A 13,811-nucleotide genomic window follows, 5' to 3' on the forward strand; every position below is an offset into this window, starting at 1 on the left:
GTCAACATGGAGAATTTACTTCGATTATGATGACTAAAAAAAAAATGGAAGCAGTACTAATGGAACCGTATAGATTTTTTTTTCTACAGATGACAGGGTCTCTAAGTATCAGAACCCAAAGCTTTCAAGTGTACTTTCCCATTAAAAAAAAAACAAACCAGTTTCTCTTCACGTTTTAAATCAGAAACTTTATTCCAAATAAATCCACTCAGTTATGTCTTTTAGGGATAGCAGCTAAAATAAGCACCTTGTCGAATATTTATACCAGAACCGGATTTTTGTCCGCAATCACTGGATCTCTCAGCTTTCAGGAACTACCGTATTTTTCGGAGTATAATATGCACCTTAGTTTCGGGGGAGGAAAATAAGGGGGGGGGGATTCTGCCTACCAGGTATTCATCTGGCTAGCGTCCTTAGTCTGGTCAGCTTACGCACATTAGTTCGCTGGCTTTGAGCGTGTGCTGGGGATAAAAAACCCACTTCTAAACCAGGGGTCTCCAAGCTTGGTCCCTTTAAGACTTGTGGACTTCCAACCAAAGCTGGCTGAGGAACTCTGGGAGTTGAAGTCCACAAGTCTTAAAGGGACCAAGGTTGGAGACCCCTGGTCTAAACCACAGCTGATTCGTTGGAGGGAGCAGCAATGAGAAAAGCAGGCAAAGCGCTGAAGATCGCTTCACTCGCTAACGCCTCGGGAGGACTGAAAAAAAGCTTCAAAAAAAGCTACTTTTGGAATATAAGACGCACCCACATTTTCAGTCTCTTTTAAGGGGCGGAAAGTGTGTCTTATACTCTGAAAAATACGGTACTTTTGACATTTGATATGTCAGAATAAACTTGGCAGGCTGGACTTTTCAAGGAGAAGCGAGTGTATAAAAGTTGCATTTCAAGGCATTTTTATTTCGGCAGCAAATTGGAAGAGTTCGTGCCAAGGTGGAGCCTCCCTTCTGGAAAAGCTATTTCTTTTTTTCTTTTTTTTTTAAAGACAGGCTTACTTTCCTCTATGCCAGGAGTCTCCAACCTTGGCAACTTTTAAGACTTGTGGACTTCAACTCCCAGAGTTCCTCAGCCAGCGAAACTGGCTGAGGAACTCTGGGAGTTGAAGTCCGCAAGTCTTAAAGTTGCCATGGTTGGAGACCCTTGCTCTATGCCAAGCCTCTAACGCTTGCCTCAAACTCTCCAGTTCTATTACCACAGGCTTTATATCTGCATTTTTTTAAAAAAACTGACAGTAAGGAAAGCAGTTTCTTTTACCAACATGGCTTTGTAGTCAGGGGAGCAGCCGATGATAGCAGTCACCAATACGCAGCCTGTTTTCTGCAACCAAATTCTTTTTTTTCTTTTCTGACTCTCTAGCCTGTCTTCCCACAGGCAAAGATGTCTGTAGGTTGTCCCAAGAAGCAACGTCCTTAATCTATGACCACAAGCTCATCTTCCTCTTTATTAGCCGTAAGTTTGACTTTTTTTGCTTTAACGTGATCTTTTGAAGGAGAGTCGCCTTCCTGGTTTGGGGATGTAAACTTCATTTTCTTTCCTGGGGTCCTTGGACTGGATAATTGAGAACATTTCCCCTGTTGATGAAGCCATTTTTAACATATTAGAGCAAATACAAACTTTGCATGGGTAATGCTTTTCTAAATCTGCTCCTTAAAAGTTCTGGAATCTCTCTCTCTCTCTCTCTCTCTCTCTCTCTCTCTCTCTGTGTGTGTCTTGTCTGTGTTCAAGCATAAATCTGGAATGCCTCGAGCAATTTCAACCCAACTTGGTACACAGATAACTTACTCTCTGAAAAAAAAAAATACTGTGGGAGTAAGGTACCCTAACACCCCTCTGTGTGTGTGTGTGTGTGTGTGTGTGTGTGTGTGTGTGTTCGTGTTCCAGCATAACTCTGGAACGCCTCGAGCAATTTCAACCAAACTTGGTACACAGATGACTTACTCTCTGGAAAAAAAATACTGTGTTAGGTATTTTTTACCTAACACCCCTCGGTATGGGTGTGGGTGTGGGTGTGTTCCAGCATAACTCTGGAATGCCTGGGCTGCTGAAATGAAAAGGAATGAATTATATCTATACAGTCAAATCACAGTACTTTTGACAGTGACAGTGTGCAGTTTGGATTCAAGTTTTGTTAAGATACAGCCTGTTGTGCCTTAAAATGGCTTCTACTGTACAGCACAGTGGAGTTGCCATGGTAATGGCTTCACAGTACTCCACAAGGGGGCTCCCTCTGGTAAGGGGGATTGGTTCTTAAATTAAAAAAAAACACCACCCTAGGCCCTCAGCTTCAAGGGGAGGTGCCTGCTAATACAGATCACCTCAAAGGCAGGATTGGGATAAATAAAATACCTGGGCAACGTCGGGTTATCAGCTAATAGTTCCATACAAAAGTAACATTTTGCCTTTCTCTGAGATAGGCTATAGGGATAGAAAATGCATTGCTCTGATTAGACTAATAGCAGGCCTTCCAAATATGTTCATCAACTCAAATCAATATGACAACTGCCAAGAGTTTTCTGGTAGCTGTAGACCAAACCTTTTGTAGGACACCTGATTAAGTTCTCCAGAACTAGATATGAGCAATACAGGAAACCGATACAATGATGCCAATGTGCTTCAAATATTTGAAGTACGTAGATCTATTACCACGCCATTATCTCTTTGGAACTGGTCGCGAAATCATTTAGCTGACACACGAGTCACATTTTAGAATGGTGATATTTAATTCAGCCTCCCAGCAGCCTTTAATTTTATTATCTGCTCACACCAGTAATTTAATGTTTGTGAGTTTCATAAAGCTGAGCCCTCATGTCTCAGCTTTGCAAAGTAGATTCTACTTTAATTGTTCAAGAAATCATGCATCAAGTAGTTACTTGTGCAAGTTGCTCCCAGAGGTGATATTCAGCCGGCTTGGACCAGTTCAGGCGAACCAGTAGCGCTGACAATCAGCTGGTCCCGCCCACGCAGCCCCACCCTATCCTGTCCATTATTTCCTTCCTTCTGGCTCAGCTGATTTCCACACCACCACTGTTCTACTTACCGGGGCTGCCTTAGAACAGGGGTCTCCAACCTTGGCGACTTTAAGCCTGGAGGACTTCAACTCCCAGAATTCCCCAGGCAGCAAAGCTGCCTGAGGAATTCTGGGAGTTGAAGTCCTCCAGGCTTAAAGTCGCCAAGGTTGGAGACCCCTGCCTTAGAAGGTAAGCAGCTGAGCTTCAAACTGCTGTATTTTGAACGCTGCACACAAGCGCGTTAGGCGCATATGCGCACCCTCACCAAACCAGTTGTTAAAACGGTTGCATATCACCACTGGTTGCTCCCTTTATGCAAACACATGCTCAGGAAAAATAGTATAGGGTGGAATTTTGAAACAGGCAGTTCTTGCTACAAGCTCACTGGCCCAAGGAATGTTACAGCCACATCAAAATTCAAATCTCATTGAGTTCTGTTACCCTTGGAAGATTCAAGATTAACAGAAACTGTCTTGGGAAATCAGCTCCAAGTAGAAGCAGCTGCCTGTTCCAGAATTCAAAATTACCACCTTGATATTCCTGGGAAGGCAGCAGAGCTATGAGAGGCTTCTCAATTTGTCACCAAGTTCTATCAGATATAAATCAGGCGAAGATAACAAACAGCAACATCCTAATGCGCTTCTCAGCGATATAAGCTATAAAGGAAAAGGTTCCCCTTGCACATATGTGCTAGTTGTTCATGACTCTAGGGGGCGGTGCTCATCTCCGTTTCAAAGCCGAAGAGCCAGCGCTGTCCGAAGACGTCTCCACGGTCATGTGGCCAGCCAAAGGCGCACGGAACGCTGTTACCTTCCCACCAAAGGTGGTCCCTATTTTTTCTACTTGCATTTTTTACGTGCTTTGGTTGGCAAAAGCTGGAACAAGTAACGGGAGCTCACCCAGTTACGCAGCCCTAGGGATTCGAACCGCTGAACTGCCGACCTTTCGATCGACAAGCTCAGCGTCTTAGCCACCGAGCCACCGTGAGAGAGATATATAGGCCATAGTGAAGATTAGTAACTTTGAAATATACCACAGCCGGAATTATTGGATACTGCTGTTGAAAAATAAAGAAAAAGAAATAACACAGTCTCACCTTAGCGAGTTTATTTTTGCCCTGTATCCCTTGCATAGTGATAACGTGAGCCTTATCTTTCAGAAGGTTAGCTCTGGGTCCTATCTTCACATAGGAGATTGTGGCAAAGGCTGTAAAGCTGAAGTCTTCCCTGGAAGGCAAAGTCTTTTTGTTAACTGAAAGGAAGGATTTAGAGAGGTTTGAACAGGACATGCACTAAGATTAGACACCGACTGCTCAAGCAAAGCAATCTGTGAAAGAGAGACAAGCACTGGGGTGATGAAGAATTTACGTGGGTGGCAGGAAAAGGGCTGATTTTAAAAAGCCGCCGTACTTACTTCAGATACTGCTGCAGAATCAAATGGGCAAGGATTCTCTCCAATATCTCCCGGGGAAGTTTGGGAGCAGCAATCTCCAATCCCAGTTTTGATAGACCCTTCCCCAGCCAAGCATCGATCAACTTCAGAGGAGTGAATTTCTGCTTCATTTGGTCCACTTGCTTTAAAATCTTGACGAGTTCCCTGCAGTGCTCCGTCACATCCATCTTCTCCAACGCTGAGAGGAGAGAATTCACACACATGAACAAATATCAATCCCCAGGTAAGCTCGAAAGATAAAAGCAGTAATTAAGATTCAGTTTCCGCCCTACATTGGACCGTTTGGGTAATCAACTCCTGATTACCCAGGAGTTGAAAATTTTAAAATATGTAAAAAATGAAAGAAGAACAAAAAACCAATTGGCAGAGTGGTTCAATAAAAGAAGAAAGTGAATTAAACAAATCTGCAAACACAGGTTCTCTTGTCCACAGGTCGAATCTTTCTAATTTCTCATACAGTGATTGTTAGACGTTTTGGAAGCCACATTAACCCCGGAAGCTTCCACGCAGCCACCTTCTTGCGCTTCGGAAAGCAGGAAGGGGGATTTAGTAGAGAGGTTTTAGTTAGACGTAATAGCGTTCTTCTTTTCAGTCAAGATCAAGGTGCTCCTGCATCTGGAGGAGGAGGAGTTGCAATGGTGGCTCAAGTTGGGGCAGATGGTGATTGGGCCACGTGATGGACTAATGGGTGCAGGGGCTGGATTTGGGGTTTTGATTTATTGAGGGAAAACCCGGAACTCTCAGTTTCGGGTTTTCCCAGATGTGCCAGTATACCTATTCCAGGTGTCCAAACTTGGCAACTTTAAGACTTGTGGACTTCGACTCCCAGAATTCCTCAGCCAGCTTTGCAAGCAAGCATAAGTGGGCCGGTGGCCATATGGCCTCCTGCTGCCCATGGCTAATGGTGCTGTTGCTGTGAGGCAGGTGTCGGGGTGTGGATGGCCTGGCTGCGGGGGCCCTGGGGTAAGGCAGTGTAGGGCAGCTCCATCCCCCACCTCACCTCATAGCCATGAGGAATCAGGCAGAATGGCCGGCTGCGCAGGCTTTTGGGTAGGGCTTATTTTGGGGGTAGGGCTTGTATTAGGTCAGTGTTGGCAAACCGATGGCATGCATGCCGGAAGTGGCACGTGAAACCGTCCCGTGCCAAATGCACGGCCTCGCCAGCTCGTCATGTTCCTGCACTCAAACGCACGCTGGTCGGCTGGCTGTCACGCCCGCAATGCAGATGGACCCTGGAAGTGTGGCAGTCCATTACACATGCGCGAGCTGGCACCCAGCCTTCCGGGTTGGCATCACGCACATGCGCGATGGACCGCCGCACTTCCGGGATCACTAGCACTGCGTGCATGATGGCTAGCTGACCGGCACGCGTTTGAGCACAAGAACACGACGGGAGCTGGTGAGGCTGCACATTCAGTATGGGACGGTTTCGCATGACACTTACGGCACGCAGGCTGGCACGCGAGAACGCCAAAGGTTTCCCAACACTGTATTAGGTGCACATGAAGAAAAACATGCTAGGGCTTAATTTTGGGATAGGTCTTATTTTGGGGGAAGGTATTAGACTGGGAAGATAACTCATGCCTAAGACATTTCTGCTATCTTTTCTCATTTGCATATGAGTCAAATCAATCACGCAAATGCCTTCAAAAGCCCTGATAGAGAAATGGTTACTCATTTAATTTGGGAACGTCTGCTATGCTACGCTAACATTTTATCAGCAGGGAAGTCTGACGATATTCTTAACAATCTCCAATTGTGCCTGGTGAACCGTTACGCTAACGGCTCAACTAAAGCAGAGATACACAACAGGATTTCAGGACCCGGAACAATGACGCACAACCAGCTTTTATGCCTATGCAAATCATCACTTTCATCTTCGAGCTCTTAAAACTCCACTTCAGAAAAAAACCGAGTTGGTAGTGATTCTCTCCATTGGGTCCCCCCACCCTGCTCTCCCACTTACTCTCTTCTTGGCAGCAGTTATCGCACATTTTATTACAACTGGCAGAATCCCAGGCCTCGTCAAAGTGATGAGCGATCTGGACTCGGCGGCATCTGCAGCAGAAATACCAGAGTCAGAAGCAATCAGTGGGCCTACACACGCACAACCACCTACTGTCTACAGATACTCCTCAACCACCTACAGCCAGGGTGTCAAACTCTATTTCATTGAGAGCTGCATCAGGGTTGTGTTTGACCTCCAGGGAGAGGGCTGGGAGGGTGTGTGGCCAGCTTGACATCACTCATCAAGGCACTGTTTTCGGCCGCGCACGGCCCACTCAAGCTCCATTTTTGGCCGCGATGACCTCCTATAGTCCTCTGGCAGTGAAAATGGAGCTCAGAGATGCCTCCTGCGGCCCTCCTGGGCTCCATTTTCGACTGCAATGGTCTCCTGCAGCCCTCTGCCAGTGAAAATGGAGCTTGGGGAGGCTGCGCGTGGCCCTCCTGAGCTCCATTTTCACTGGCAGAGGCACCGCAGGCCGGCCCTTCACTGTTTCCAGGACTGGCCCGCGGGCCAGATCTAAGCACCCCGTGGCCAGGATTCAGCCCGCAGGTCTTGACTTTGACACCCCTGAACTACAGTCTATGAATACTCCTCAATTGTCGTTGTAAGTCGAGGAATACCTGTATTTGTTTTTGGAGTTCTGACAGCTGCCCCTCCCCCGATGGTCACATGACTGCATTTTGGGCACTTGGCAACTGACCCACATTTACAGCTGTTCGCAGTGCCCCAGTCACATGATCTTACTTACAACATTTTTGCTGCAAATTGGCCTTTACTTTTCTTTTTCAGCAAAACCTGTCCTTTAGCGTATGATGGGTTCACTGAACAACTGCTGCATTCCACACTACACTGCCGCATTTACTTAACCAACATCGCCAAAAAAAAAAAAGTCATAAAATCAGATCCGGTCACATGGTAACCAGCTTTGCAACTGTCATGACTTACAAACCAAAAATTCTCAGTTCTGTGGTGGTCCGTCAGCAGCCTACAGAGCTGGCAACAGAGTCGGACAGCGATGAGGCTGAGGTGAGATCAGGGCTGTTGGGAAGAGAGGTGCGGACTCCAGAGCCTCCAGAGATGGATAGTAGTGAGGCAGAGGAACAGGAGGAGCCTGTTCGTAATGCGCGCATGAGAAGAGCTGCCAGAAGGCAAGAGCAGCTCAAGCAAAAAAGACAACTCGGGAGTAGGGCCAAGAGATGATTGACCCCTCCCATAAGTCTTAAAAAAGACCAGCACCAGCATTTGAGCTTTGCCGAAAAACAACGTTGGTAGCTGCATCTTCTGCTTCGTCTACGTCTTTGTTTTTGTGACTTCTGAACATTTGCCAAGAAAGACCTTTGGCAGGTTGCCTAATTGGACCAAGGTTTGCAATAGGACTGAGGAATTTGTGGTGGGAGGCATTTATTTTAATTTGAGTTGAACGACGCTGGGAATGAAGTAATTCTCAGCTGTTCGAATAAAGTTTGTTTTTTCACGGAGTGAGTTTCTTACTACCTACTTGGGCCTGGGTCACAACAGTTTCGATCACGCTCGTAGGTCAAGAGCTACCTGTAGTTTCAACACCGGAAAAACATCTGTCAATCCCATCAGTGAAGAAAGCCACTTGCCTCCCCATATCGTGACAGTAGGAAACCATCCCATATAGTTTCTGTTGTCCCACATTTTCCATCACGACCATCGTGCTGATTCTGAATATGTCACCAAAGCCATAATATAAGATGCAGTCAGCTCTCTGGTCATCCCGACCTGGATTGAGTTTAAAAATATATATATACATTTTCACCCGCAGCTAAGAATCACAACTCTTCTCTCCAGAATAGGTTCTCGTTTAAGTCGAGAACCTTTTTAAAAAAAAACCTTTTTTAAAAAAAATGCACAGGTACCGGATATGTGGTACCTTGCTCAATAGTAGTAACTGTGAGAGGGATCTTGGAGTCCTAGTGGATAACCATTTAGATATGAGCCAGCAGCTGCCAAAAAAGCCAACATAGTTCTGGGCTGCATTAACAGAGGGATAGAATCAAGATCACGGGAAGTATTAATACCACTTTATAATGCCTTGGTAAGGCCACATTTGGAATACTGCATTCAGTTTTGGTCACCACGATGTAAAAAAGATGTTGAGACTCTAGAAAGAGTGCAGAGAAGAGCAACAAAGATGATTAGGGGACTGGAGGCTAAAACATATGAAGAACGGTTGCAAGAACTGGGTATGCCTAGTTTAATGAAAAGAAGGACTAGGGGAGACATGATAGCAATGTTCCAATATCTCAGAGGTTGCCACAAAGAAGAGGGAATCAAACTATTCTCCAAAGCACCTGAGGGTAGAACAAGAAGCAATGGGTGGAAGCTAATCAAGGAGAGATGCAACTTAGAACTAAGGAGAAATTTCCTGACGGTTAGAACAATTAATCAGTGGAACAACTTGCCTGCAGAAGTTGTAAATGCTCCAACACTGGAAATTTTTAAGAAAATGTTGGATAGCCATTTGTCTGAAATGGTGTAGGCAGGCAGGGGGTTGGACTAGAAGACCTCCAAGGTCCCTTCCAACTCTGATGATGATGATGATATTATTATTATTATTATTATTATTATTATTATTATTATTACTACTACTACTACTACTACTACTACTACTACTACTACTACTACTATTATTATTATTATAAGTCTACCTGCACGTCCGCTCTCTTGGTAGTAATTTTCCATGGATTTACTCATGGAATGATGTATGACAAACCTCACGTCCGGCTTATCGATTCCCATGCCGAAAGCAACAGTGGCCACTACAACCTGAAACGGAAAGACGACGAAAATCAGGATGTTAAGTCATTCCTGGTTGAATAGAAAAACTTCTGTGTCACAGTCTCCACCTGGATTTCGTTGGCACACCACCGCTTGTGAACTCTGCTCTTATCTCTGGGCTCCATATTGGCGTGGTAGGTACCTGCTTTCATCCCCAGTTTTTGTAAACTCATCGTCACTTGCTCAGCATCTTTCTGGGAAAAGCAGTAGATGATTCCTGTGTCAACAAAACAAGTAAAGGCTATTTAATGTAACAGGATAGACGCCAAAGAGAAGGTTATTTGACCCAGGGGTTCCCAACTGCCAGGGCCGCAGCCCACTACTGGACCTTGGCCCATTCAGCACTGGGCCACGCGAATGGCGGGTGAGTGTACATGAGCACACAGCTCCACTTGCTAGCGGAGCTCCATTTGTGTGAGCGATGGGCGTGTGTGCCATTTGCGCAAATGGGAGCTGCACGCACCTGCCACTCACAAAGAACCATCCGCTCTCCCTGTCCCAACCAGACCGTGCAGCTAGAAAGGCTGGGTCCAGGGGGAAATCCAGCAGGTTCTAGAGAACCGGTAGCGGAATTTTTTAGTAGTTCGGAGAACCAGCCGATACCACCTCTGGCTGGCCCCAAAGTGGGATGGGAATCGAGATTTTTGCAATATCCTTCCCGCGGGAGTGGGGATTTTGCAGTATCCTTCCCCTAGGAGTGGGGAGGGAATGGAGATTTTGCAATATCTTTCCCCCAGGAATGGGGATTTAGCAGTATCCTTCCCTCAGGAGTGGGGAGGGGATGGAGATTTTGCAATATCCTTCCCCTGCCACGCCCACCAAGCCACACCACACCCAAGCCACGCCCACAGAACCGGTAGTAAAAAAAATTGAATTTCACCACTGGTTGGGCCCCCTGATTTAATCCATTTAGCATAGTGGTATTCGGTAGGGATAAATATGGCTTCATGCATAGTCGTTTGGTGAACCAAACAGTTGGTACTGGGTGGTTCATATTTGAACTGAAACATACATAAGGCCGTTTTATTCCTGATATTGGTCAAATGTTGGCTGTTCCTAGAAGGGTTTCCTTTGGGGAGTGGGCAGGGAAGGCTTAATAGCAAGGAAAAAAACCAAGTTTTAATGGTTTCTTGAATGATGGCAGCAGTATATGAGGGGAAGAAAAGGAGGGAGGGATGAAAACATTGAGAAGATAGGAGGCAAGCAGGCCAGTGGGACTTCAATAGAATATTAGTAGCTCAGAGTTGAACAGTGGGGTCCTTGGTGCTCTCTGAGCTTGGTTTTTTTCTTGCTTCATTACCAAACTAGGTAACGTCATCAGTGCTATTAGGGAGTGAGGTTCGCTCTAATTTTATATACTACTGGCTTGCCCTGTCAGGGTTGGTAGAAGTGGTCTTGGCAGTTCCTTGATTGGGTATTGTTTGCTTCTTGATTGTTAATCTAATGTTAATCTTGGCATTAATCTATGCACATCTGGTCATCGGTTACTGTGGAGGAGGTGCTTTGGACTTTTTGTTTCCTTTATGGCCTTTTGATTGTCTCTTTTGAATGGTATGTAGTTGTTGCTTGTGTCTATGTGCCTGTTGGTGGCTGATCTGCTTGCATGCCAGGCTTTCAGGAATTCTCTGCAGTGGGATTTGCTATGATGGAACACTGGTGACGGCAGCCGATGGGAGAGAGGGGAGAGGGAACTTCTAGGAAGATGGGAGGGGCAGCTTTGCCTTATTTGTCCCCTAAAACCACTCCACCATTGCTTAAAGTTTTGTTTCAGGCAAAACCCGGAACACACACATACACACACAAATCCACAGCAGGTGCTTAATTTCCAGAACGCAATGTGCTTCTTTCATTAGATTGAAAACAATACACATTTTCTATTTTGAGCATGTCTTCAGTACTCAAACAGGGTGTGGGATGAGGCTAACCATGGTGATCTCTTAGAGATGCTACCGTATTCTCGGAGTGTTACCTGAAAGGCCTTTGTATCTTCCATTGATGAGCTTCACAATATCCTCCATGCAATTCTGAGCAGATGATGGCTTCTGACGAACCTAAAATGATTTAAACATTTTTCAAAAGGCATTCAAAAACCCTTTCTTAAGTCATTTAAGCCTTACATAAATTTTAAATTAAAAGCAGTCTCTCAGTATGGAATGTTGAGGCCATGTGTTCTAACTCAGTACTTTTCAGCTTCGGCAACTAAGACGGGTGGACTTCAGCTCCCAGAATTCTCCAGCCAGTAGGCTGGCTACATGTGGAATTCTGGGAATTGAAGTCCACAAATTTTGAAGTTGCCAAGGTTCTAAAACAGGGGTCACCAACCTTTTGGACCTTAGGGACCACTAAATTCATAATTTTAAATCTCGCGTACCACTAATATGATCTGCCTAATGACTGGGTGAGTGGGCATGGCTAGGTGGTCATGTGACTGGGTGGGCATGGCCAACTCGATGTCACTCATGTCGAGGGGCACCTCGCCAGCCTCTATTCACTCCTCCCCTCCTAGCCACTCCTCGCCTCCCCGTCCGGGTTCCTTAGGGCCCCAACAGGAAGCAGTTGTTGGAGCTAAGCAGCCACCATGAGAGTGAGTTGGCAAAACAGCTCAGTTCAAATTGGATCTGACCGAAAAGGAGGCTCAGTAGAAGCACCTCACTGAGGACTACGAGTTTAGGCTTTCCAAGCAGAGGGAAGACTTGCGGGAGTGCAAGGCCAGGTACTAGCATCTGGAGGCTCAGCAGGCTGAGATGGTCACCCAGTACCAGGCCATGATGCAGTCCCACTGGAACAAGGTCCTCTGGCTTTTCGCCACCAGCAGCACTTCCTTCCAGTCTTCGCCCAAAGCCCCGCACCAGGAGGTCGAAGCAGACCCCAAGTCGGAATTTCTGTCCCGCTCTGACCCACACAAAAAGACCCCAAAGGGAGAGACTCTCTGCAGCAACACAAATGTTCATTGCATGTATGTCTCCCAAGTGCCATAGTTTGAGGACCCCTTATTTAGTGCAATATAAAAAATGCAAATAATTTTTCTGCGGACCACCAAAATATTCTCATGGACCACCAGTGGTTCATGGACCACCAGTTGGTGAGCACTGTTCTAAGTAAATGAAAGAAGAGCAATGAAAGAAAAATGAAGGGCAAATTAGTGATCTCCGGACTTCAGTTCCAGCAGTCCTGGACTTTTTCCCAGAAGATATAGGGGCATATTAGAAGAGATTTTAGTAATTTAAAATGGGTGGGGGGAAACTAATGTAACAGAAAATACCTCGTAATAGAGATTGGGTCGGTTGAAGGATGCTGTGAAGGTGATGCATTTGGGCACGCAGAGAATGTTCTGCGCATCACGCAACACATGTCCGGTCGCAGTGGCAGTCAGTCCAATCAACGGAGCATTGGGAAACTGCCGTTTTAAGATCCCAAGCAACTTGTAATCTGGATGTGTCAGAAAAGAGCAGAGATGTTGCATTACATCGCTGATTGTGGGCCAAGTGGGTGTAGAGGTTTAAGGCACAAGAGGTAGAAATCAGGAGACTGTGAGGTCGCGTCTCGCCTCAAGCATGAAGCCAGTTGGTTGACTTCGAGCCAGTCCCTCTCGCTCAGCCCTAGGAAGAAGAAAGCAGTGGGAAAGCATTTCTGAAAATGTTGCCAAGGTTTTTCTTCTGGAGTGGAGAAATCCCCCTACAACTAAGCGCAAGATAAAATGTTTAGGACTACGATGGCGAACCTATGGCACGCGTAGCCAGTGGTGGGATTCAGCCAGTTCGCACCCCTTCGGGAGAACCGGTTGTTAACTTTCTGAGCAGTTTGGCAAATTGGTTGTTGGAAGAAATCATTAGGGCAGAGAACCGGTTGTTAAATTACTTGAATCCCACCACTGCGCGTAGCCATATCAGTGGACACGCCGGCTCAGCTCCAGTGGGCATACGCATGCCAGCCAGCTGATTTTCGGGCCTTCTGGGCTCACCAGTAGTAGGGAAACAGGCTGTTTCCTGCCTCCAGAAGGCCTGCGGGAGGGACGGGGGGGAGAAGGCCCATTTTTCTTTCTCACCTTGCTCCAGATCCTCTCTATGCATCGAGGGAGAGCAAAAACAGCCTTCCCCAGGCCCTCTGGAGGCCCAAAATGGCCCGTTTCCCAACTTCTGACTGGACAGGAAGTGATTTTTTTGCTGTCCCCAGCCTCCAGAGCCCCCTAGAGAGGCTCTGGAGGCTGGGGGACAGCAAAAAAGTCACTTACAGTTTAACCGGAAGTTGGGAAATGGGCCGTTTCAGGCCTACAGAGGGCCTCCGAGGGTGCGAGAAGGCTATTTTTGCCCTCCCCAGGGGCATAAAGAGGACCTGGAGCCAGGTGAGAAAGAAAAACGGGCCTACCGGGCCATCACGTGCCAGGAGCGGGGGGGAGGGCTGTTGCCCGCGCATGCACAGGGCGGGGCGCATAGAATTATGGGTGTGGGCACACGCGTGCATGAACCTTACCCCCACCCCCCCATCCTGGCACGCGATGGCAAAAAGGTTAGCCATCACTGGTGTTGGATAACCTGCAGAGA

General features: G+C 46.6%; 1 protein-coding gene across 3 annotated transcripts in view; it reads right to left on the reverse strand.

Annotated features, from left to right (window-relative positions):
* Positions 1-282: 282 nt before the first annotated feature.
* Positions 283-13,811, reverse strand: part of RECQL (RecQ like helicase) — a 28,424-nt gene continuing 14,895 nt past the window's right edge. For 2 of the 3 annotated variants that reach the window (XM_058189693.1, XM_058189694.1), the window contains exons 8-16: positions 12,533-12,699; positions 11,240-11,321; positions 9,339-9,487; positions 9,141-9,258; positions 8,073-8,211; positions 6,424-6,515; positions 4,419-4,635; positions 4,102-4,231; positions 283-1,568 (exon numbers count right to left, since the gene is read on the reverse strand). In XM_058189693.1, the coding sequence (XP_058045676.1) occupies positions 1,407-1,568; positions 4,102-4,231; positions 4,419-4,635; positions 6,424-6,515; positions 8,073-8,211; positions 9,141-9,258; positions 9,339-9,487; positions 11,240-11,321; positions 12,533-12,699 (1,256 nt within the window). In that variant the 3' untranslated portion in view covers positions 283-1,406. Of the gene's footprint in view, positions 1,569-4,101; positions 4,232-4,414; positions 4,636-6,423; positions 6,516-8,072; positions 8,212-9,140; positions 9,259-9,338; positions 9,488-11,239; positions 11,322-12,532; positions 12,700-13,811 lie in introns of those variants that run through there. The other variant, XM_058189695.1, reaches the window with a different exon arrangement.

The sequence above is a fragment of the Ahaetulla prasina genome, chromosome 7, assembly GCF_028640845.1.
Source record: "Ahaetulla prasina isolate Xishuangbanna chromosome 7, ASM2864084v1, whole genome shotgun sequence".
NCBI lineage: Eukaryota > Metazoa > Chordata > Lepidosauria > Squamata > Colubridae > Ahaetulla > Ahaetulla prasina.